Here is a 26,048-nt window from a genome sequence, read left to right on the forward strand (position 1 = left end):
GCGGGTGATGAAAAATGAGAACACATGGACACAGAGAGGGACGTACTAAACACTGGGGTCTACAGGGGGAAAAGGGGGGGCAGTGGGAGGGGGAGGTGGGGAGGGATTGCCAGGGGAGAAATACCAAACGTGGGTGAAGGGGAGAAAGCAAACAAAACACACTGCCCTGTGTGTACCTATGCAACTGTATTGCATGCTCTGCACATGTACCCCAAAACCTAAAATGCAATAAAAAAAAAAAAAGAAAAAAAAATCCCAAAGAATTCACCAAAATCTTCCTAGAACAGGCAGGCAAGTTTAGCAAGTTCACAAAATATAAAGGCAACCTACAAAACTCAATGGCATTTGTATAAGTTAGTAATGTATAATTGAAAACTGAAAGTAAAAAAACAACTGACCCCAAATAAATATTTAGATACAAATCTAACACATCGTACTATATACAAAAATTAAATAAATATTTACATATAAAATCCATAAATAAAACTACGGGAAGAAAAGATAGGCAAAAAACTCCACAGTAGTCTGGGCAATGATTTTTCTTTTTAAATATGACCCCAAAAGCACAAGCAACTAAAACAAAAATAGACAAATGGGATTGCATCAAAAAAGCTTCTGCACAGCAAAGGAAACAATTAACAAAGTGAAGTGATAACCCACAGAATGGGAGAAACTATTTGCAAACCACACATCTGATAAGGGATTAATATAAAAAAATACATAAGAAGCTCAAACAATGCAATATCAATAAAATTAACTTAGTTAAAAAATGGGGAAAAGATTTGGACAGACATTTCTGAAAAGAAAACTTGTCCAGTCTATCATTGATGGGCATTTGGGTTGGTTCCAGCTCTTTACTACTGTAAACAGTGCCACAACGAACATATGTGTACATGTGTCTTTATAATAAAATGATTTATAATCCTTTGGCTATATACCCAGTAATGGGATTGCTGGGTCAAATGGAATTTCTATTCCTAGATCCTTGAGGAATTGCCACCCTGTCTTCCATAACGGTTGAACTAATTTACACTCCTACCAAAATGTAAAAGTGTTCCTATTTCTTCACACCCTCTCCAGCATCTATTGCCTCCAGATTTTTTAATGATCACCATTCTAACTGGTCTGAGAGGGTATCTCAATGAGGTTTTGAATTTGCATTTCTCTAATGACCAGTGATGATGAGCATTATTTCGTATGTTTGTTGACCTCATATATGTCTTCTTTTGAAAAGTGTCTGTTCACATCCTTTGCCCACTTTTGAATGGGTTTGTTTTTTTCTTGTAAATCTGTTCTAGTTCTTTGTAGATTCTGGATATTAGCCCTTTGTCAGATGGGTAGCTTGCAGAAGCTGTTGGTTGCTGGTTCACTGTAATGATTGTTTCTTTTGCTGTACAGAAGCTCTGAAGTTTAATTAGAGGGGTGTTGAACAATGAGAACACATGGACACAGAGAGGGGAGCATCACACACTGGGATCTGTTGGCAAGGAATAGGGGAAGGATGGAGGGGTAGTGAGGTTGTGGAGGGCTAACATGGGAAAAATTCCAGATACAGGTGACGGGGGGATGGAGGCAGCAAACCACATTGCTGTGCATGTACCTATGCAACAATCCTGCATATTCTGCACATATACCCCAGAACCTAAAGTACAATAAAAACATATTTTAAAAAGGAAAAAAAAGAGAGCTTAAAAATTTCCAATAGATACATGAAAATATGATCAGCATCACTAATCATTAGGAAAATGCAAATTAAAGCCGCAATGAGGTAATACCACATACCTGTTAGAATGGTTTATCAGAAAAGATGAAAGTTAAGTGTTGGCCAGGATGGGAAAAAAGGGGAACTCTTGTGCATTGTGGTGGAAATATAAATGAGTACAGGTGATTTCTTATCCAAAATGCTTGGGTCCAGAAATGTTTTGAATTTTGGATTTTCTGGATTTCAGAATATTTGCAGAATATACACAAATTAAGCATTCCTAATTAAAAGGTCCAAAATTCAAAATACTTCATTGAGGATTTCCTTTGAGCATCATGTTGGTATACAAAAAGTTTTCTATTTTGGAGCATTTAGGGCTTTGGATTTTTGAATTACAGATGCTTAACCTGAACAGTCATTATGGGAAATGGTATGGAGGTTCCTCAATAAACTAAAAATAGAATTACCATATGTTCCAGCAATCCCGCTTCTGGGTGTAGATCTCCTCAGAGTTAAAATCAATTGTCAAAGAGATGGCTGCACTCCCATGTTCACTGAAGTATTATTTACAATAACCAAGATATGAAAACAACCTAAGTGTCCATGAATAGATGAATAGAACATGGCACTGGTATAAAAACAGATACATAGACCAATGGAACAGAATACAGAACCCAGAAATAAACCCAAATGCTTACAGCCAAATGATATTCAGTAAAGCAAGCATTAGGGAAAGGACACCCTTTGCAAAAAGTGGTGCTGGGATAATTGGCTAGCCACACGTAGAAGAATGAAACTGGACACTCATCTCTCACCTTATACAAAAATCAACTCAGGATGGATTGAGGACTTAAATCTGAGACCTGAAACTCTAAAAACCCTAGAAGATAAAATTGGAAAAACCCTTCTAGATACTGGCTTAGGAAAGGATTTCATGACCAAGAACCCAAAAGCAAATGCAATAAAAACAAAGGTAAGTAGCTGGGACTTAATTAAACTAAAGAGCGTTTGCATGGCAAAATGAACAGTCAGCAGAGTAAACAGACAACCCACAGAGTGGAAGAAAATCTTCACAATCATATATATGACAAAGGACTAGTATCCAGAATCTACACGAACTCAAACAAATCCCAAGAACAGAACAAACAATCCCATCAAAAAGTGGGCCAAGGACATGAATAGACAATTCTCAAAAGAAAATATACAAATGGCCAACGAACATATGAAAAAATGCTCAACATCACTAATGATCAGGGAAATGCAAATCAAAACCCCAATGCAGTACCACCTTACCCCTGCAAGAATGACCATAATCAAAAAATAAAAAAACAGTCGATATTGGCACAAATGTGGTGATCAGGGAACACTCCTACACTGCTGGTGGGAATGTAAACTAATACAGCCACTATGGGAAACGGTGTGGAGATCCTCAAAGAACTAAAAGTAGAACCACCATTTGATCCAGTAATCAAACTACTGGGTATTTACCCAGAAAAAAAGAAGTGTCATTATATGAAAAAGACATGCATGTTTATAGCAGCACAATTCGCAATTACAAAATCGTGGAACCTACCCAAATGCCCATCAATCAATGAGTGGATAAAGAAACTAATTGATATAGATACTATATAAAGAAACTCATTAATATAGAAACTATAGATCTACCTACCTACCTACCTACCTACACGCAATGGCATATTACTCAGTCATAAGAAGGAATTAATGGTATTTGCATTGACCTGGATTGTATTGAAGACTATTATTCTAAGTGAAGTAACTTGGGGAATGGAAAACCAAACATCATGTGTTCTCACTGATATGTGGGAGCTAAGCTATGAGGATACAAAGCCATAAGAATGATACAATAGACTTTGGGGACCTGGGGGAAGAGTGGGAGGAGGGCAAGTGATAAAAGTCTACAAAGAGGGCATAATGCATACTGCTCAGGTGATGGATGCACCAAAATCTCACAAGTCACCACTAAGGAACTTAACCATGTAACCAAATATCCCCTGTACCCAAATAACTTATGGGAAAAAAAGAGAAAAGGTAACATGTACATATAATGTAATACTATTCAGCCTTATATAAAAAAACGAAATCCTAACCCTTGTGACAATATGGATGAACCTAGAGGACATTATACTAAGTGAAATGAGGTGGGCACAGAAAGACAAATATCCTATGATTTCACTTATATGTGGACTCTAGAAAAGTACAGAATAAAATGATGGTTACCAAAGGCTGGGACAGGGAATGTGGAGGGAATGGAGAGTTGTTGGTTAAAGGATATAGGATATAAAGGGTTTTTTTTTGTTTTGAGACAGAGTCTCACTTTGTTACCAGGCTGGAGTGCAGTGGCACGATTTTGGCTTACTGCAACATCTACCTCTTGGGTTCAAGCCATTCTCCTGCCTCAGCTTCCTGAGAATATAAAGTTTAAGATAGGAAAAATAAATTTTGAGATCTATTGCACAGCAGGGCAACTATAGTAAATAATTTATGGTCTATTTCAAAGTATCTAAGAGCATAAATTTCAAATGTCTCACCACAAAAATGCTTAACAAGTGAGGTGATAAGTAAATTGTCTTAATTTAATCATGTTACCCTCTGTGTGTGTCTGTGTGTGTGTGTGTGTGTGTGTGTATGTGTGGAATATATATTTTATCGCATAGATATATATATCACATTTTACTCCATACATATAATTGTGATCTGACAATTAAAAATAATATATTCATCTACATTTGAAATAAAAGTACTTTTTATGATAAAAACAACTTTTTATCATATCATTATTTACATGAAAATAATCAGTGAGATTTGATGGTCATAAAATTGTACAAATGAAATTTCATTCTGGGTATGACCTTGGTAGCCTCTGAAGAGATCTTTAACAAGAAATGCATGAAATCACAATAAGTTAGAGTACATTATGATTCATTATTTCAAATTCAGTGTTGGTTTTTCCTGAATGTTCAAGGTAAAATGGCCTTGTATACACTCTCTCAGAATAAATCCTTGCATTGCAAGTACGTAAACCAATGTCAATAACTTGTGAAAGGAAAGAATATAATAGTGGTCTCTAAAGAGACTTAAAAAAGTGAGCAATCAAAAAAAGGCTTTTGCTGGGTGATCATTTTGTGATAAGGCAATCATTGTTTTGTTAGGAATGTTAACACCTTTCTAGAAAGGAGAGATAAGTGGATAACATCAGGGGCTTCCCTTGAAAATTTATGCATCAGAAATGATTAGGCTCCCATTTATTTGATTTGTTAATGCCTCTCAGGAAAATTAAAAATACATAGTTGTACCAATAAAAGTTCTTTTGGGAAAAATGCCTATTTAGTATTGAGAAAGGAAAGAAACAGGCTTTCTATTAAGAGAAACGAATTAAGAAATAAAGGAGGGGCCTAGATTCTAATTTAAATGACCTCTCAACTTCTCTCTTCCCATCTACGTTAGTTAGCTCACCCCAATGAGCCCTAGTTTTCTCATCAGAAAACATAGGTGGTTCTTGCATATCTACAAGTGGATTAGAAATATACTTCAGTAAGAGGAAGCCACAATTCAGTTAGACAGATTTTGCTGGTCCTGATTTTTTTCCCTAAAGAAGTAAGTTTTTCCATAAATACCATAAAAGACCCTTTGGGAACTTGTAGTGGCAGGAATTACCAGAAAGCATATCCTGGGATGTAAGGAGGCTAATATTAAAACTGTTGTTTAGTTGTTCTGTCATTCCATTGGTAATGGTAACAGGAGAGAACCAGAATACTAATCTCCAGTTAAAGGTGTCAACAGTAGTAACACTAAAACCCACCAATAAACATTACAGTCTTCCCGAAATATGACAACCAATATTAGTTAGGATAATATCTTAAAATATAACATATCCTAACTCTTACTAATCTGAATAGGAAATTACAGCAATGCTGTGAAAGAGTTCATCATGGCTATGTCTATATGCAAAGTCAGTTTTATAGAATTCAATTTCTATGCCTTAGTTACGTTCCCACAGCATATGTACATGTATGTGTATATCCGTATGTACACATATTGCTTTGTTTTGTATCCTGACACAAAATAACCAATTTGACAAAAATGTTTATCCTTAAACTATAAAAGTTTTTTTTTTTCAAATCAGGATTTCCATAAGATGACAATAATTAAATTTGCCAAAATACTAACATAGACCCAAAAAACCCTTGGAGAAGCTTACCATTAAAAGAACAACTCCAAGTCTGGTCCAGTGCAGTGGTGTTTACAACTAACTGATCACAACCAGTTGCAGATTTCTTTGTTCCTTCTCCACTCTCCTTAAAATTCCCAAAACCAGAAGACCTCTTCTCCAACAAAGGATCACAACTCCTCTCCAGAGAATAAGTTTGATGAATTGACAAAAGTAGGCCTCAGAAAGTAGGTAATAACAAACTCCTCCAAACTGACGGAGCCTGTTCTAACCCAATGCAAGGAAGCTAAGAACCTTGAGAAAAGGTTAGAGGAATTGCTAACTAGAATAACCAGTTTAGAGAAGAACATAAATGACCAGATGGAGCTGAAATACACAGCATGAAAACTTCATGAAGCATGCACAAGTATCAATACCTGAATTGATCAAGCGGAAGAAAGGATATCAGAGATTGAAGATCAACTTTAAAAAGTGTGAAGACGAGATCAGAGAAAAAAATGAAAAGGAATGAATAAAGCCTCCAAGAAATATGGGACTATGTGAAAAGACCAAACCTACATTTGATTGGTATACCTGAAAGTGACAAGTAGAATAAAACCAAGTGGGAAAACTCTCTTCAGGATATTATCCAGGAGAACTTCCTCAACTTAGCAAGACAGGCCAACATTCAAATTTAGGAAATAGAACATCACAAAGATAATCCTCGAGAAGAGCAACCCCAACTCACATAATCATCAGATTGACCAAGGTTGAAATGAATGAAAAAATGTTAAGAGCAGCCAGAGAAAGGTTGGGTTATACACAAAGGGAAGCCCATCAGACTCACAGCAGATCTCTCTGCAGAAATGACAAGCCAGAAGAGAGTGGGGGCCAATATTCAACATTCTTAAGGAAAAGAATTTTTAATCCAGAATTTTATATTCAGGCAAACTAAGCTTCATAAGCGAAAAAGAAATAAAATCCTTTATAGACAAGTAAATAGTGAGAGATTTTTGTCACCAACAGGCCTGCCTTACAGGAGCTCCTGAAGAAAGCACTAAACATGGAAAGGAAAACCTTGTACCAGCCACTGCAAAAACATACCAAATTATAAAGATCATTGACACTATGAAGAAACTGAATCAACTAATGGGCAAAATAACCAGCTAGCATCATAATGAGAGGAGGAAATTCAAACATAACAATATTAACCTTAAATGTAAACAGGACAAATGCCCCAATAAAAAGACACAGACTGGCAAACTGGATAGAGAGTCAAGATCCATCCATGTGCTGTATTCAGGAGACCCATCTTACGTGCAAAGACACACATAGGCTCAAAATAAAGGGATGGAGGAATATTTAATAAGCAATTGAAAAAAAAAATAAAAAGCAGGGGTTGCAATCCTAGTCTCTGATAAAACAGACTTTAAACCAACAAAACTCAAAACAGACAAAGGGCATTACATAATGGTAAAGGGATTAATGCCACAAGAAGAGCTAACTATCATAAATATATATGCACCTAAAACATAAAGCATGCTCTTGGAGACCTACAAGGAGACTTAGACTCCCACACAATAATAGTGGGAGACTTTAATATCCCCCCGTCAATATTAGACAGATCAACGAGATGGAAAATTAACAAGGATATTCAGGACTTGAACTCAGCTCTGGACCAAGAGGACCTAATAGATATCTATAGAACTCTCCATCCCAAATCAACAGAATATACATTCTTCTTAGCAACACATTGCTCTTATTCTAAAATTGACCACATAATTGGAAGTCTAACACTTCTCAACAAAAGCGAAAGAACGGTAATTGTAACAGTCTCTCAGACCACAGTGCAATCAAATTAGAACTCAGGATTAAGAAACTGACTCAAAACTGCACAACTACACGGAAACCAAACAACCTGCTCCTGAATGACTACTGGGTAAATAACAAAATTAAGGCAGAAATAAATAAGTTCTTTGAAACCAATGAGAACAAAGACACGATATACCAGAATCTCTGGGACACAGCTAATGTAGCTTTTAGAGGGAAATTTATAGCACTAAATGCCCACAAGAGAAAGCAGAAGATACCTAAAATTGACACCTCAACATCACATTAAAACAACTAGAGAAGCAAGTGCAAACTAATTCAAAAGTGAGCAGAAGACAAAAATTAACTAAGATCAGAGCAGAACTGAAGGAGATAGAGACACAAAAACTCTCCAAAAAAAAAAAAAAATCAGTGAATCCAGGTGTGCGTTTTTTGAAAAGATCAATAAATAGACTGCTAGCGAGACTAATAAAGAAGAAAGCAGAGAAGAATCAAACAAATGCAATAAAAATGAAATAGGGAATATCATCACACATGTGAATATGATCCCATAGAAATACAAACATCAGAGAACACTATAAACACCACTACACAAAAAAACTAGAAAATCTCAAAGAAGTGGATAAATTCCTGGACACATACACTCTCCTAAATCTAAGCCAAGAAAAACTCTAAACCCTGAAGGGGCCAATAACAAGTTCTAAAATTGAGGCAGTAATTAATAACCTATCAACCAAAAAAAGTTCAGGACCAGATGGATTCACAGTTGAATTCTAAGAGAGGTACAAAGAGGCACTGGTACCATTCCTTCTGAAACTATTCCAAATAATAGAGAAAGAGGGAATCCTCCCTAATTCATTTTATGCAGCCAACATCATCGTGATACCAAAACCTGATAGAGACATAACAACAAAAAATTTTAGGCCAATATTCCTGATAAACATTAATGCAAAAATTCTCAATAAAAACTGGCAAACTGAATTCAATAGCACATCAAAAAGCTTATCCACCATGACCAAGATGGCTTCATCCCTGAAATGTAAGGCTGGTTTAATATGCACAAATCTATAAACATAGTCCATCACATAAACGGAACCAATGACAAAAACTGCATAACTATCTCAATAGATGCAAAAAAAGGCCTCCAATAAAATTCAACACATCTTTATGTTAAAAACTCTCAATTAACTAGATATCGATAGAAAGTATCTCAAAATTATAAGAGCTATTTTATGATAAACCCACAGCCAATATTATACTGAATGTGCAAAAACTGGAAGCATTCCCTTTGAAAACTGGCCCAAGGACGCCCTCTCTCACCACTCCTATTCAACATAGTGTTGAAAGTTCTGACCAGGGAAATCAGGCAAGAGAAAGAAATAAAGAGTACTGCCCAAAGTAATTTAAATAGGAAGAGAAGAAGTCAAATTGTCTCTCTGTTTGCAGATGACATGATTGTGTATTTAGAAAACCCCACTGTCTCAGCTCAAAATCTCCTTAAGATGAGAAGCAACTTCAGCAGTCTCAGGATACAAAATCAATTTTCAAAAATCACAAGCATTCCTATACACCAATAATAAACAGAGAGCCAAATCATGAGTGAACTCCCATTTGCAACTGCTACAAAGAGAATGAAATATCTAGGAATAAAACTTACAAGATATGTGAAGAACTTATTTAAGGAGAACTACAAATCATTGCTCAAGGAAATAAGAGAGGGCACAAACAAATGGAAAAAAATGTTCCATGCTCATGGATAGGAAGAATCAATAACATGAAAATGGACATACTGCCCAAAGAAATTTATAGATTCAATGCTATCTTCATTAAGCTACCACTGACTTTCTTCACAGAATTAGAAAAAACTACTTTAAATTTCATATGGAACCAAAAAAGAGCTCACACAGCCAAGACAATCCTGACCAAAAAAACCCAAAGCTGGAGGCATCTTGCTATCTGACTTTGAACTATACTACAAGTCTACAGTAACAAAAACAGAATGGTGCTGGTACCAAAACAGATATATAGTCAAATGGAACAGAACAGAGGCCTCAGAAATAATACCACACATCTACAACCATCTGATCTTTGTCAAACCTGACAAAAACAAGCAATGGGGAAAGGATTCCCTATTTAATAAATGATATTGGGAAAACTGGCTATCCATATGCAGAAAACTGAAACTGGACCCCTTCCAAAAAATAACTCAAGATGGATTAAAGTCTTAAATGTAAGACCTAAAATCACAAAAACTCTAGAAGAAAACCTGGGTAATACCATTCAGGACATAGGCATGGGCAAGGACTTCATGACTAAAACACCAAAAGCAATGGCAACAAAAGTGAAAACTGACAAATGGGATCTAAATAAACTAAAGAGTTTCTGCACAGCAAAACAAACTCATTAGAGTGAACGACAACCAACAGAAAGAGAAAAACCTCTTGCAATCTACCCATCTAACAAAGGGCTAATATCCAGAATCTACAAAGAACTAAAACAGATATACAAGGGAAAAAACCCCATCAAAAATTGGGTGAAGGATATGAACAGACAATTCTCAAAAGGAGACATTTATGCAGCCAAGAAACATGAAAAAAAGCTCATCGTCACTGGTCATTAGAGAAATGCAAATTAAAATCACAATGATATACCATCTCATGCCAGTAAGAATGTTGATCATTATAAAGTCAGGAAACAACAAATGCTGGAGAGGATATGGAGAAATAGCAATGCGTTCACGCTGTTGGTGGGACTATAAATTAGTTCAACCATTGTGGAAGACACTGTGGCAATTCCTCAAGGATCTAGAACCAGAAATCCCATTTGACCCAGGAATTCCATTACTGGGTATATACCCAAAGGATTGTAAGTCATTCTACTATTAAGACACATGCACACATATGTTCACTGCGGCACTGTTTACAATAGCAAAGTCTTAGAACCAACCCAAACACCCATCAATGATAGACTTGATAAAGAAAATGTGGCACATATACACCACGGAATCCTATGCAGCCATAAAAAAGGATGAGTTCATGTTCTTTGCAGGGACATGAAGCTGGAAACCCACATTCTTAGTAAACTAACACAAGAACATAAAACCAACCACCACAGTTCTCACTCCTAAGTGGGAGTTGAAAAATGAGAACACATGGACACAGGGAGTGTGTGTCCTTCACATATCTTGTCAGTTTTATTCCTAGGCATTTCATTCTCTTTGTAGCAGTTGCAAATGGGAGTTCACTCATGATTTGGCTCTCTGTTTATTATTGGTGTATAGGAATGCTTGTGATTTTTGAAAATTGATTTTGTACCCTGAGACTGCTGAAGTTGCTTCTCATCTTAAGGAGATTTTGAGCTGAGACAGTGGGGTTTTCTAAATACACAATCATGTCATCTGCAAACAGAGACAATTTGACTTCCTCTCTTCCTATTTAAATTACTTTGGGCAGTACTCTATTTCTTTCTCTTGCCTGATTTCCCTGGTCAGAACTTTCAACACTATGTTGAATAGGAGTGGTGAGAGAGGGCATCCTTGGGCCAGTTTTCAAAGGGAATGCTTCCAGTTTTTGCCCATTCAGTATAATCACACACCAGGGCATGTCAGAGGATGAGGGGTTAGGGGAGGGATAGCATAAGGAGAAATACCTCATGTAGATAATGGGTTGATAGGTGCAGTAAACTACTCTGGCACATGTCTATGTAACAAACCTACATGTTCTGCACATGTACCCCAGAACGTTAAAAAAAAAAAAGGATAATGTAAGAGGTAAATCTGGGGGCAAAAAAGAAAACTAAAACATTTTTTTGAAAGAACACGTTCTTCCAGAACGGGTTTTTCTAAGATCCAGTATATGCACTGGCTTCTAAGATGTGAAAACACAATTCTACTAGGAAGTGTTGTGACATTCTTTCATATTATTTAAACTCTCCACATATTTGGCCAGTGATGTGTCCAATATACCTATAAGAAAAATGAAACCAACAGCAAAGTAATTGTTCTATTTTTATGGTGCTCTGATCTATTTAGGAGAAGATCTGAATCCCATTAGAATAAGGGATGATTTTAATCACCTTGTGAAGTCTCCTTACATGTTTTCTCACATTTCCAAAAATATTCTATTAGGAAAAGTGGTTCCTCCTCCCACTCTCAGTCCAGCATAAATACTCTGGATATCCCTTACTTCTCCCTGTTTATGTATTGAAAGTTGAGCTGCACAGTGTAAAACTCTATTTTGGAGTCGCAGAATTGACAGCCATTTCAGGAAAAATCCATTGTCTGCTATATGGTGGTAGTAAAATTGCAATGAAAGGGTTTCATGTTTCCTGATTTTTGCCCAGCTTTAATAGAGTTATTTTTCATTTGATAAATATCTATTACAGAGTAGAACATAATACAATTAAAACAGTACCTTGGGACAATGTGACTAGACATAAGTCATGAAGAAAGAATGAGCATTAAGACCATTGGCCTCAGACTCTGCTGGAAGAAGTGAAATGTATGCCAGCTGAGACAAGGCAATCAGATGTCCCCAGTTTCAGAAGTAATGAGTCAAAGGATACTGGGAAAAGAGGTTTACAGGACTGAATGCTACTATGTATTAAACATTATACAGCCATTAAAAGAGGACTATCAAGCTACACCCGCTGGGGAAAGGCAGAAGGCAGAAAAATGCTCATATGGCTAGAAGCTAAGACTGCAAAAATCACAGTAATTCAGTTCTGCATGCACTTACTAAATAATGAAATAGTACATTTGGAAACTAATGTTATACATCATTGTTATGCAAACAGCTAAAATATAATTGCTTATAAATAATTTAAAGATTAGAAACTATCTCCATCGTTTTCATTGCAGAGTTCTCCAGCTGACTTAACAACTGGGCTCAAATTTTAAGACAAAGGAAAAAAAGTGTCTGTTTTAAGAATAATTTTCATAGCAGATTAGGACATATTAAAACACAGCAAAGTGAACATTAAAACACATAAACATTAAAATCTCACTAAGTAATGATACTACAGATATATAAATGCTCAGATATTAGAGGAGGAGGAAACTGGGTTTATTAGCCCATTCTCATGCTATTAAAGACATACCAAAGACTGAGTAATTTATAAAGAAAAAGAGATATAATTGACTCACAGTTCCGCAAGGCTTGGAAGGCCTCAGAAAGCTTATAATCATGGCACAAGGGGAAGCAAACACCCTTCTTCCCATGGTGGCTGGAGGGAGACTGAGCGTTCAGGAAAGAGGGAAGCTCCTTACAAAAGCATCGGATCTCGTGAGAACTAACTACCACAAGAACGGGATAGGGAAGATAATTGAACTAACTCCACCGGGAGATAATTGAACTAACTCAATATCGCAAGAACAGAATAGTGGAACCCACCCCCATGAAGAGTCAATTATCTCCATCTGGAGATAATTGAACTATCACAAGAATGGGCTAGTGGAACCCATCCCCCCATGGAGATTCAATTATCTCCACCTGGTCCCTCCCACAACAGGTGGAGATTATGGGAACTACAATTCAAGATGAGGTTTGGATGGGGACAAAGCCAAACCATATCAGTGTGGAAAGAGGTCTGTAGTTAGCCACTTGAATAGATCCCTGTTCTGGTCTCCCTTGCCTGTGTTTAGGGATTTGAGGGGCACTTGGTAGACCCTTCCAACACTGCTCTTCTTGTTCTAGCTCCTCTATCCACCATTTGAAATTAATAGCACTGGGCTAAGGCTCTGCTTTTTAATGATTCTTTGAAAAATGAAAAGTAACTAAGGAAGGACCATATAATTAACAGCTATTCTTATCTGAAGTAGATCAGTGTGGCACACCCTTTCTTAGAAGAGAACCCTCATCTCTCCTGGAATAGAAAGTAAAAACTACCCAGTTTACCTGATGGTAGAGAAGAAAGAGAAAATTGGAGATTGAAGCTCAGATTAGGAACATATTTCCCAAGGGTAAACTTCAAGACATGAAGGGCTGGTGGAGAGAGGATGTGAGTGGCACTGCCAGCAGTGAGAGCTGATGCTGCAGGGTGAGGTATTGAGTACTGGAGGCACAAGACAGGCCTGGACTGGCAGGCATCGATTCTGCACCCACTGGGAATTCTCTGCAGACTCGGCAAAACTTAACCCAAGGGGAGACAGGACACCTGATTCCCTAATTGCATGTGGGAGAACTCTGATTTCATAAAGTGCATGCCCTCCCCTACCATATACACATCAAAGATATGTGAATAGGATTTTCAAATTGGACTACACAAATTGTACACAGGCATGATGAATCACTCTCCAGACCCTCAGCTTATGTGTGTATATATATATATATATATATATATATATATATATATATATATTTTTTTTTTTTTTTTTTTTTTTTTCTAAAATTGATCTGCTTAAGAATGTACCTATAGTCAGGGACCCATTCCATGCTGGCACTCCTTTCCGGAACAAAGCTTCCCACCCCACGTTACAAAAGAAAGGTACACCTCTTACTTAATCTGAATTGAATCTCTCCATCAGGGTAGAAAAACTTTTTCAAGTCTCCACTCAAAGGAAAAAAACAAAATATTAGTATAAGCAAAGCCTCTTTTCATCTGGGTCCCCTTTGCATAAACTCATTGTAGGATTTCAAACTTCCCGTCTAGTACATATTTCTCTAAGACTGAAAATCGGCATTAGAAGTGGAGTGTTTTGGCCTTTGTTGGATGTTGTGAATTCATACAGTCTGTAGAGTAGGGTAGCAGGAGTTATGATACCTCATGTTCTACCCAGTCCCTGACACTGAGAGATACTTTGTCGGAAGAAGGGTTGCCTATGGTGGCAGTGCCTCTGGTGGTTAGAGGGTTTTTTCTCCTATATACTCATTTTGAAAGCAACATTTAGTTTCTTCAACATGAAATTGCTAATTGTGAGCATTAAAAATCTGCAAGATGAAGGTTTTACCAGTAATTTAAAAATTGGGACATGCTTATTTGATTTTCATAGCATACACTCTTCACAAATGAATGTTTTAGAGTAATTTCAAAAAAATAGGCCAATAGTCATGTGTACTGTTTTTCTTCTTAGATTTTCTTTTCATCTATTCTTTTTAGATTTTCTTTTCATTGGTCCTATAGTTTTATAGGACCAATGAAAGTTTTCACATGTTATTATAACTTCTTCAACTACTAGCATTGAATATGTTCAGTGTTCCAGGTTCCATGCTGCAGGGCCTTATACATTAGCTTTTTATTTTATTATTTTACTTTAAATGTATACTATATCCAGCATTTCTCCCCATGTTATCCCTCCCCACCCTCCCCACCCCCCACTTTCCCTCCCCTACCCGCTGTGTGTGATGCTCCTCTCCCTGAGTTCACGTGTTCTCATTGTTCAACACCCACCAATGAGTGAGAACATTCGGTGTTTGGTTTTCTGTTCTTGTGTCAGTTTGCTGAGAATGATGGCTTCCAGATTCATCCAAGTCCCTACAAAGGACACAGACTCATCGTGTTTTATGGCTGTGTAGTATTGCATAGTGTATATGTACCACATTTTCTTTGTCCAGTCTATCATTGATGGGCATTTGTGTTGGTTCCAGGTCTTTGCCATTGTGCACAGGGCTGCAATGAACATACATGTCCATGTGCCTTTATAGTAGAATGATTTATAGTTCTTTGGGTATATACCCAGCAATGGGATTGCTGGGTCAAATGGAATTTCTATTTCTAGATCCTTGAGAAATCACCACACTTTTAAGGGCAAAAGATGGGATTGAAACTCAGGTAGTCAGATTCTAAGAGCCTAAAAGTTTTGTTTGTTTATTTTTAGTGTACTACATGAGCTAAGGCATATTTTTGTTGTTTCTGAAGGATAAGCATGCCATTTCAAAACATTTTTCAATTTTAAAGGGTAAGACAATTATCTTACAAAGGCACCTTGGGTAGAGTTTAGCACATCATAGGGATTTAGGAAATATTCATTATCTCCTTCCCATCTTAAAAGGAAATCTATTTATTTCTTCCATATGAAATCCAATGCTTGTCTTGAGAGGAAGATTTTTAAAATATATTTTTGTAGCTTCAGTTAATGCTCAGATTTAGGAGTTACAAACAACATGATAAAATTTATAATCTAAGCACTCTAAATACCAGACATTCCCAGTTTGAGGAAATAAAACACTCCAAAGTAACCAATGAATGCTTGATGGGAAATCCTGATGCTCTAGAGTTACAGAACTGCCCAGCAATGCCAAAAGCCATGCCCATATGCCCAAGGGGACCACACTTGTGAGCACTCATTAGAATTGCCCTAGGGAGCTTCTTAAATGTGATGGAACTTTCAGAGGCACAGAAACATCTGCCAGATGTGTCTCTGGATTTGCATAGAGAAGGGAAGCATTATGAAAAAGTTTCTATAACTGAATTCTGACTTTTCTTGTGAACTACAGGTCTCCAAGGGAGTCAAACTGGAGTTATAAATAAAAGGTCACCTGAGGTCAAATCAACAGAGAGAAGAGTCCTGGCAAAGCAGGGTCAGCTGAGTAGCTTGGGTTTTAGGGGAGTGGTGAGTAGTTCCATGAATAGGTGTTGTTGCATGTGACCACTTCCATTACGCTCTTCCCATATCCATGCTCCTTCTTCTATCCATTTATATTCAAATAGCCCTGTCTTGGCTGGTGTCTCCAGAACCACAGGGAGCATTCTACATGGCCCTGTGGCCCAATGGTCTAGAAGTTCCATGAGCTACAAACGGTAAGTAGGAGAGTATCAGTTGGTCAGTAGAGAAGAAGGATGGCCAGAGGAGTAGACAGTAGGTGGAAAGCCTATAGACCTATGAGCAGCATCCCTGGTCCATGCTTGAACTTTTCACCCTCTGTGGGACCCTCGAGGGACTAGTTAGAAAGATGGATCCTAGGACAAGTCTAGGCTACCTGATAAGCAAGGCAGTGTAGTAGGAATGAAACATTTCAGATTTATGATGTTTAAATTTTCAGTCACAATCATGCATATCCAAGAGAAATTTCTATTTCACATTCATTTAAGTAGAACTTGCTGAAGATATGGTACTAAAATTATGTTTAGATAAAACTTTTAGAAAAAACATTGGGAGAGATATTTGGGGAGAGGTAGATGTTTTAGAGCTTCATAGTCCACTACAAACCTGCACATAAGGTCAGGCTCCTGTCTATGGCAAACAGATGAAAACTGTGCAGAAAAGTGTTAACTGAAAAAAAAAAAAAAAACACTTGGAATCCAGAATCTATCTAGGTGTGTATACTTCTCTAATATTGGTTCAAACATAAAACGCATAAGAAATTCCTCCAAGGTACAAGTTAATTATTATTTATCATCTCCTTAGTCTAATCACATAATACCTAACACTTCAATGACACTCTCTAAGACTGCAGGTTTGGATATATTATCCTACTTAACTCTCAACTACTATGGAATTCTGCTAAAAAGTTATCTAAAAACATGACATTTCCTCCTTGTTTAAATTTTCTCTTTGCTTCTGTTTAAGCTACTTTATTTTTCTTAGGGAGAATTAAAAAAAACTATCTTGAATAAAGAAGACAAAGAAAGTAAATTGCTTATGATTGAAAGCCATACCTTTACATTAATGAATTGATGGTCTTTCAATGAAACCTACTATGATATTATGTTTGACCATTTTCCCCAGGCAAGTGGAAGTCATCCAGCTTTATTTTGTGATTCTGTGCACTTATTGCTTCTTTTTCTCTCCAGATTGCCTTAGGAATTGGATCATTAGTACAGTGAAATAGCTGTAGAGTCTTGCTCTTTACATATTGTTGTACAGTCCAGTGAATCACTGTGAGATGCTCTTACTCTGTGCTGCTTTAGTGCTCCTTTCCAAAGAATCAGTAGGTTAGGACTGAGGCCAGTCTTCTCATTTAAGTCAGAAAATAGACATTGCTTTAAATCTGAAAAAATTGAAATAAAAAATAAAATGGAAATAGGAAAAAAATAATTTATGTCCCAAATAAACTTGGCATTTACTTCAGTGCAACTACACATGTCGATCTACACTGCTGCATAATATAAACAATTGGTTTTGCTTTGTTGTTGGTCCATGTGGCTGCAATTTTAATGGACATCAACATTTTAATATATCAAAATCAAATGAGATTTGATTATGAGGAAAGCTTATGCAGTCATTATAAATAAAATGATTTAAATGGTATGTGCTAATGTTTACAACATAAATTTGCTAATTGTCTTTTTATGGCAAATATCATTACTATAGTAGGCATTTGTAGTTACATTATATGGTATATAAGCATTAGGAAATTTGATCGTAAAGTAATATATATTTTATCTTGGAAAAATTTTAAAAATATACATTTTATTGCATTTTAGGTTTTGGGATACATGTGAAGAACATGCAAGATTGTTGCATAGGTACATACATGGCAATGTGGTTATTTTAACATTATATCTTTCTTTTTCAAAACTACTAACATCTTTTATATTGGGAAACATCAATGCTACTCTAAGTGTGTCAGCATTTGTAAATGCTTTGAAAATGAAAAATGTATTCATAGGCCGAGTAGAATCTTTCAAATCCCCTTGTAGAGGGAAAAATGGCTTTCACTAGCTTTTGAATTTGACTCACAAAACAACTTTTAAGATTTAACAATAAACTTACCATAAAATATAACATCCATATTATCTCTAATACTAAACATAATGAATAGGCTTTCGATTTGTGATCCAATCATCTCACACAAAGCAATTTTTTAATAATTCACAAAATAGTCTTCATTCTTCAGGTACAAGAATGTCTTCCTTAAGAAAAAAATGTGTGGGATCCAAAAACTTAATGGTTCTATAAAGACCATATACACATAAAATGAGAGAGAAAAATGTATGTAACCACTCAGATATTCAGACATTTTGTGTGATGGTTTGGATTTTATTTGAGAAAGAAAAGGAGGATTGAATTGTTTTAGGTCTTGATTTGCTGAAGCCACTGTCTCACACTGCCACCTGATTTTGAATGTGTAAATATCTTATATTTGCTATAGGTAGATATTAACCAGTCAGTTATCAGGGTTAGAAGTTGTGGGTCCATTCTTTAGTAGACAACTGTCATGCTATGTTGCTTATCTTACTCTTTGAGCTCTTAAAGTTAAAAAAAATCCCATTCAATTCTTAAGTAGTACTAGAATATTAAGCAAGAATGTCTATCTACCTAGAAAGAGTTCAGCACACAATTACAGTAGCATCATGCCCATGGGACCCAAACTTATCTTATGAATTATACTTAAATGGAAAATTTTCTGTCCCATCTCTATTTCTGTATAGTCAATATGTGTAAATTGCATTAAGGGAACAATAGCAAAGTCAGTTATCTTCTTTACAGTCTTAAAGATGAGATATAATCTCTTGGTCAATGTAAATTAATTTATCATAATTCATTTTACCAAATACATTTAATATATGTATTCATTTATTGAAAACTTATTGATGGCATATTAGGCAACAAGAAGAGTTCCAGGGAATAAGTATACAGAAATAAAGCACAATTGTGTTACCATTTTCAAAAATCTTCAGTATACAGGTTAAGTACATTTATAGAGAAAGGGAAAGGAATATACATTCAAAAGGGAAATGTAGGAGAACTACTATGAGGTGAGGCATCCAATAAAAGAAGATTCCAAAGTGGGCTTTGGCTGATCAACATTTGAAGTTGGAGAAAGAGTCATTTAAAAAAAGAAGCAGAGTACTGGTGTTTAAGATAAATGGAACAGTATGTGAAATGATTCAAGACATGGCAAACCAAAGGAAATTTTGTCTTAGTATGATATTAATGTATGAAGCAGAGCATGATAAGAAGACCTCATCACAAAAGACTTCACCTTGCTAATGAGTTTGGATTTTATTCTAAGGGAAAAGGAGATAGTTGTATTAATGAATTTCATGAAGAAAGACTATGATCAGGTATGCTTTTAAGAGTTTCACCTCTGACATTATTATAAAGAATAAATTTGATAGGAGGTCATCACGAGATATTGTGTGAGAAATAAGGATCTGTCCCAAGGCAGTGACATGAACATGGAGAGTAGAGAAGACGTTATGAGAAAAGTGGGTGGCCTTTAAGATGAAAGTAGCAAGGGAGGATCTAGGATGAGTTATTTGTTTCAGACTTGGGTCGCTGTGAGGAATCCTGGTGTCATTCACAATGTTAGGGAATATTTATAAGAGTAATTGTGATAAGAAGTGTTGACTAAGAACAGTTGAATATAAGATTATTGTGGGGCCAGGCACTGTGGCTCACATCTGTAGTCCCAGCACTCTGTGAAGTTGAGGTAGGAAAATCGCTTGAGCCCAGGAGATCAAGGCTGCAGGGAGCCATGATGGCACCACTGCACTCAAGTTTGGGTGACAGAGTGAGGCCCTGTCTCTCATAATAACAACAAAAAGATTACTATGAAATATATAATGACTTCTAGATAATTTTAAATATAGAACTGGAGTTCAGGAGAGGTAACTGAGATAGAAATATGGATTTTTGGAATCTTCAATATGCAGGTCTGAGTATAATTACCCAGGGAGTCTGTATATAGAAAAAAATAACAAAAAATCAATGACAAGTAAGCTGTAGTGAACACTATCCATTAAATTATACACAGCAGAAGACCTAAAAGTACAAACTAAGAAATGGCAGAGATAAGAGGGAATCTAGGAATAATGACTGTCTATGGCAGTCAAGTAAGGAAAATTTTTAAAATTCAGAAAGGGGTCAAAATAGGTAAGTACTATAGAAATGCATTAGTAATGAGAACATATATTATAATAACGTCTTTATGTTGAACAATAGGATGATAGGATGAAGACTGAAGTTGATAGAGAAGTAGGTGAGAAAAAAATGAACAAAAAGCTGAATATACATAATGTATCCCAGAATTTTTACAAGGCGTTAGGCCAGACGTGATTTCCAATGGAATATGCTAGGGACTATTCTATTGGAGGTGATAGAAATGTGTCATCTCCAACATACATATTCCTATGTCTCTTCAGTACCAAAGAAGCAAATCAGTTTTTCCTAGTGCATTAAACTCTCTGTTTGTAGATTAGCTGTTCCCTATAACCATTCTAACATGTACAAGGCATTTCACCGAGAAGTGAAAATGTAGCAAACCAGCAAAGCATTTGGGCTGCACAACATCTGGCAATCAGTTTGAAAGACTTTTTTCACTGAGTTGATTAGTAGTTCTGGTATAACACAAATCCATCCTTTATTGCCCTTCAGTTTATAACGAAAGCAAAATCTGTTAGTGATAGTATGTTTTGGGGGCATGTGAGGCAACATGAGTTATAGACAAATGGGCTCTGTTTAAGTCCATGCTGGAAGTGGCTACGTTGACTATGTATGTTTATTCATGGGTGATAAGAAGATATTAAATGTAAATACTGCTGTATTATGTTATTTATTTAACATACTTACTTAATCTTTAGAAAGATTTTATGTCAGGAAATGCCCCCAGATACTAGGTAGCCCAGGATACATGCAACAATAAACAAAATGGGCAAAAATCTGTGCCCTAAATGGGCTTAAATTTTAATACAGAGAGGGGAAACTACAATAAACAAAAGTAAAATATATTGTATGTTAGGTGGCGAAGACCTCTGGGGAAAGAAAAGTTAAGCGGGGAAAGAATATTTAAGCAGGGAAAGGGTGCTAGAATTTTTATCTGGGTGATGGGGGGAAGGGAAGATAAAATATGGAATAGGATAGACCCACTAAGAAGGTAATATTTGACTAAAGTCCTAAAATTAGTGTGGGATTAAGCTATGGAGATGCTTGGAGAAAGAAAAAATCAAAACATTATGAAGGAATGAGTGTCTGGTATCTTCTAGAAAAAGAAGGATAAATATGGCTGGAGAGATAAATAAAGAAGAAAACAGTGAGAGATAATATAGATGTAAAGTGGAGAGAGACTCTAGACCATTGTAAGGTTTATAATAAGTGATTTTCAATAAGAAAAACAGATTCTAGAGTTCTAAGTAACATCTTAAAATACAACATATTATTTATCCATTAGTCTATGTTTCCTTTGAGGGTGGTGCTTCTACAAATCACCTTCCAGATCTTGGCACTGACATAGAATACCTTTCTTCTTAGAGACTAGAGACATTGACTATGCACTTTTCTGACAGTGAAGAGATAGTTTCAGGAGATATGCTGAAGGCAGTCTTTGTGCCATTCAAAAAGGCTGATAGTAAGAACAACATGGAAAGTTGAAAAAATGTTTCCAGAGCTCAAAGAGAAAGCAATGGATTGAATTCAGTTTCTGTATATTCTTAGCAAAACATTTTCTAGGAAAAAGAAATCTTTCACATGAAAATTTTTACTATATCTCAAAATATTTACTCCTTGGTAATTAAAAAACTGCCCTATAAATAATACCTCCTCAAATGGAATATGCTTCTTTGGACAAAGAAAGGAGAAACGTTGAAGAATATAAGCTCTGTGGAGGATCTCCCACATAATAATAATAATAATTTCTTTTACCATCCATATTATTGTGGTGGCTTTTAATTGCCTTCTTGAATATTCCTGAGGGTCTTCTCAACTGGACTTTATATATTAAACTGGCTCTCAGAAAGATGGGTAAAAAGTATTTGACACCACTAACTTAATCAATGTTGGCCTCACCTATTGTAAAACCAGTATATAATTTTTTATAGTAAGCAGCCACAGATCTGGAAACCTGGGCTTTTATCATGACTATACTGTTAACTACCACTTTACCATTCTTGATCTTCCTTTCCTCACCTGTAAAATAGCAGTTGGATATACAATAACCACAACTTTCTTTTTAAGTGATCTATAAAAATCAGCTGCTATGGGTAGAGACAGATCCAGCTTCTCTAATAAGAACCATGCTTAGTAATCCTTTAGTGTTAATTTACCCAGAGATGCCACTTTCACAGCATTGTACCCACTCATTTTTCTCCCACAGCCATTACAAACAGACCACAGTACTTCTCCCTATTTGGAAGTCAGAGTCATAATCTTTTTTTTTTTTTCTGACAGTGTCTTAGGCAACCATAACCAAAATAATGGGAGATGGCACTCAAGTTGCAAGCAATTTGCTACTTATCATTAGGGGCATGGCTATATTGAAGGCAACCACTCTTAGTATAGCTAAGAACACTTACATTCCATCAACCTATTCCTCCCATCTCTAAAGCATTATAAGATGTCATGTGTTCCACCAGCATAAAGCAGTTGCTGATACCCCAGACATAACCAAAATGGATCAAGTAGCTTTTCAGTTAAAGAGGCCTGAATGTTTAGAAATCATTTCCCTTCTTTAGGAAGTCTGCTTCTGTTCTGAGAGAAAAGTCTTCCATAAAAGTAACAAACTCACATGTTCAACAAGTAGATATATTAGTGATTTCATCATCTTTGTCATCCTACTCACTTATTTTCTAAGTATCCAAACATATAGAAGCTTTGACCAAGAAGCTGTGTTTGTTTCAGTTCTGAAAAGCCCTAACAATGTTATTAGATTACTGTGATAAATTTTAATCTGATGACAGCTTGTGACCCACAAATTGCTGTTTAAAATTAAAATGCATTTAAAATGAAACTGGCAAGAGAACTACAATATTAAACTTGCAATCTGCTGTGATGAAACACCAGTATAAATCACTATATTAAATACAAATACAATTAATTTTATATAGCATCTTGCAATTGAAATATAAAATGCCCTTAAATGCATTGCCTCATTAAATTAAAATTGGTTGATTAATCTTACTTTTTAATCTTTGTTTTGCAAATTAAAAAGTTTAAGTAGAGATAGATTGGATTGGCTTTGGTAATACACCCTTTGGCAGAGCTCCAGGTATAATCTAGGGCTACAGGCTTCTAGGTTTCTCTTTCGATGAGCAAAAGTCCTCTATTTTCCTCATTCCAAATATTCATCTGCAGTAAATTAAGACATGCTTTTCACATGCTTAATTTTATTTATAATGCATAAGGTATAGTTACTCAAGTTGTATTAAATGTGATCTTTAAACTTTTTTATATGTTAGTTTTGAAAAACAACTACACTGATATTGTTGGCAGACCAGCTAATTATTGCTAACTTAGTAAGAATTGAGATTTTTCTGTAATGAATGTTTGTATCAGTTTATTATTCAGCAATACTGTAAATAAAACTCAACCCAATGTATGTGTTTTCATCCCACATTTTAGCATTGAAGAATTGTATGTGGTAATGAAATAATTAAGTACAGTTGTTTGCAAATAATTTAATAATCCAATCATAGCTATTTTTCTGGTTTTCAAAATGTACCAAAGAACTATTGAAAACTCCACAATATAATATCATAATTATAACAAGTAATGTGTGTGTTTAGTAATAGCTGTAATAATCTATGCATTATTTGCTCAAAATATTCATGATGCATTTAAATAATAGCATTAGCTAGAATAAGAAAGTACCATATCTCACTCCCACTAATGCACACAGAGAATAAAATTCACCCACTCTTTTTAAAAAGATGCCACAAGGATTGTAATTTCAGAACAATTATTTTTACTCATTACTTCTAGAACATAGTATACACTCAGCAAATGTTGGTTGAAGAAATGAATGGATATGTGTGATTGGATGAGATGCAAACTCAGGGAAAATGCCTAGTCTCTGGTTGTTACGGGACTACTGCATGGACAACTGCTGTCACAGTAGTGTTTCTAAAATCTCTCTGCCATATTTTATTTTGGTTCATGTGTGTGTGAGACAATGATAAGGAATTCAGCCCAGCAAGTCTCTCCGCATTACATAAAGGTGCTATGTATTCAAAAAGCAGGGACACCACATGTAATATCTCTCAGGTACTTTTCAAGGTTTGCTTCTACACGAGATTTGATATTGATTATGGTGCTTCAAATCTATTTATATTTGGGAGCAGTCTCACTGTTATTCTTGGTTACACCTCTTCAAATCTGTCCTAGGGACTGTGCCTACCCCAGGGTTGTAAGCTTTGGAACTGTGATCCGGTTTTCCCCCCGTTGCGTGCCAGCGGACGCTAGCCATGGTGCTGAAAGAGACAAGAGGATTCTATTTGAAACCTTTCCTTCCTCTTACTGGTTTAGAAAATTCGAGTGACAAGAGCAGGGGCCAAAGGAGCCTGGAGCAGCATCACTAATGTGAACCATGTATTTCGGTCTTTTGGGCGGAGATGTGGTCCATCAGGTTACATGCAATGCCTCCCTGTGAGCGTTCGCTAGACCAAGAGACCTTATGAATGTAGCCGCTGCAGTAGAAAAGGTTACATCCAGCAGGATGCCTAGTCCCTCTTCTGAAAAATTGACATTTAAGTGCATAGCCTAGAAACAAAAGCAGGGAGTCTAGACGGAGGGGAGGAGAAGCGGGGAGCAAACCTGTATTCATATTGAAAATGTTCACTATTTTCACATAAGGTAAAGAATCACATAAGGTAAAGGGCAAATTTTAGCTTAAGTTTTCGGCCTCAGTTTTCCAACAGGTGCACAACTCCCTCACCCCTTCCCTGTCAGGTACTGTCCTGCTTTAACCTTCTTAGAAAGGCTTCCTTTGCAAGGCAAGCTTTTCCTGGAGTCCTAAGCATGTGCAGTTTCCCATCTCATGCACAGCTCCGGCTCTATGCCTGGCAACCCCTTACCTGCAGCATGAAGATTAAGGAGCAGGCACAGCGCAGGGAAGCCGACTGCTCTCCGCATAGTGTGTGCATTGAGAGGTGGAGGAGAAACCCCACCACGACCCCACTTTAGGTAAAGTGCTATTAGAAAGAGACACCGCCAAGGGTCTTCTAGTCTCCGGGATTCATTCGCAGGTCCTCGGATGGGGTTTGCAGATCAGTCAGTCTGTGGCGCCGATAGAAACGAGCACCCGCTTCAACCTCCCTAAGAGAGGAAGAGAGGAAGAGGAAGTAGAGTAGGAGGTTTCGGGGAAAGGGGACAGAAGCATTCAGAGGCGGCAAATGCTTGGCCTTCCCGGGACCCAGCAGCCAAGGCGGAGACGGCAGGGTGGACTCCGCGCCAGCCCAGCAGCGCAGCAGCACGGCAGCCAGTGCAGCGTGAGCAGCAGCCCAGACGCGCTGCGGCTACTGAGCATGCCCAGCGCCGGCCCTCACTAGGCACGGGAGTTTCAAAGTGAAATTCCGCTTCTCCGGGTCTTAGCGGTGGCTTGGAGCAGAGTAGGCTCTACCTCTGGGGTGGGTGGTGGTGGTGGGAGGGGGTGGGGAAAGTGGGAAGTGCAGGGGAGGCGCTTGCCGTGGTTACTAGGGACCCAGAGTCCATCAAAAATCCGAGGGTGGTGTGTGGCAGAGTGAGAGTAAATGGGG

General features: G+C 36.8%; 1 protein-coding gene across 2 annotated transcripts in view; it reads right to left on the reverse strand.

The window, feature by feature from the left end:
- Window positions 1-25,766, reverse strand: part of PTPRR (protein tyrosine phosphatase receptor type R) — a 286,532-nt gene extending 260,766 nt beyond the window's left edge. For both annotated transcript variants that reach the window (XM_078336875.1, XM_002752758.6), the window contains exon 1: window positions 25,368-25,766. In XM_078336875.1, coding sequence (XP_078193001.1) covers window positions 25,368-25,425 — 58 coding nt within the window. In that variant the 5' untranslated portion in view covers window positions 25,426-25,766. The remainder of the gene's footprint in view (window positions 1-25,367) is intronic.
- Window positions 25,767-26,048: the final 282 nt, after the last annotated feature.

The sequence above is a fragment of the Callithrix jacchus genome, chromosome 9, assembly GCF_049354715.1.
Source record: "Callithrix jacchus isolate 240 chromosome 9, calJac240_pri, whole genome shotgun sequence".
NCBI lineage: Eukaryota > Metazoa > Chordata > Mammalia > Primates > Cebidae > Callithrix > Callithrix jacchus.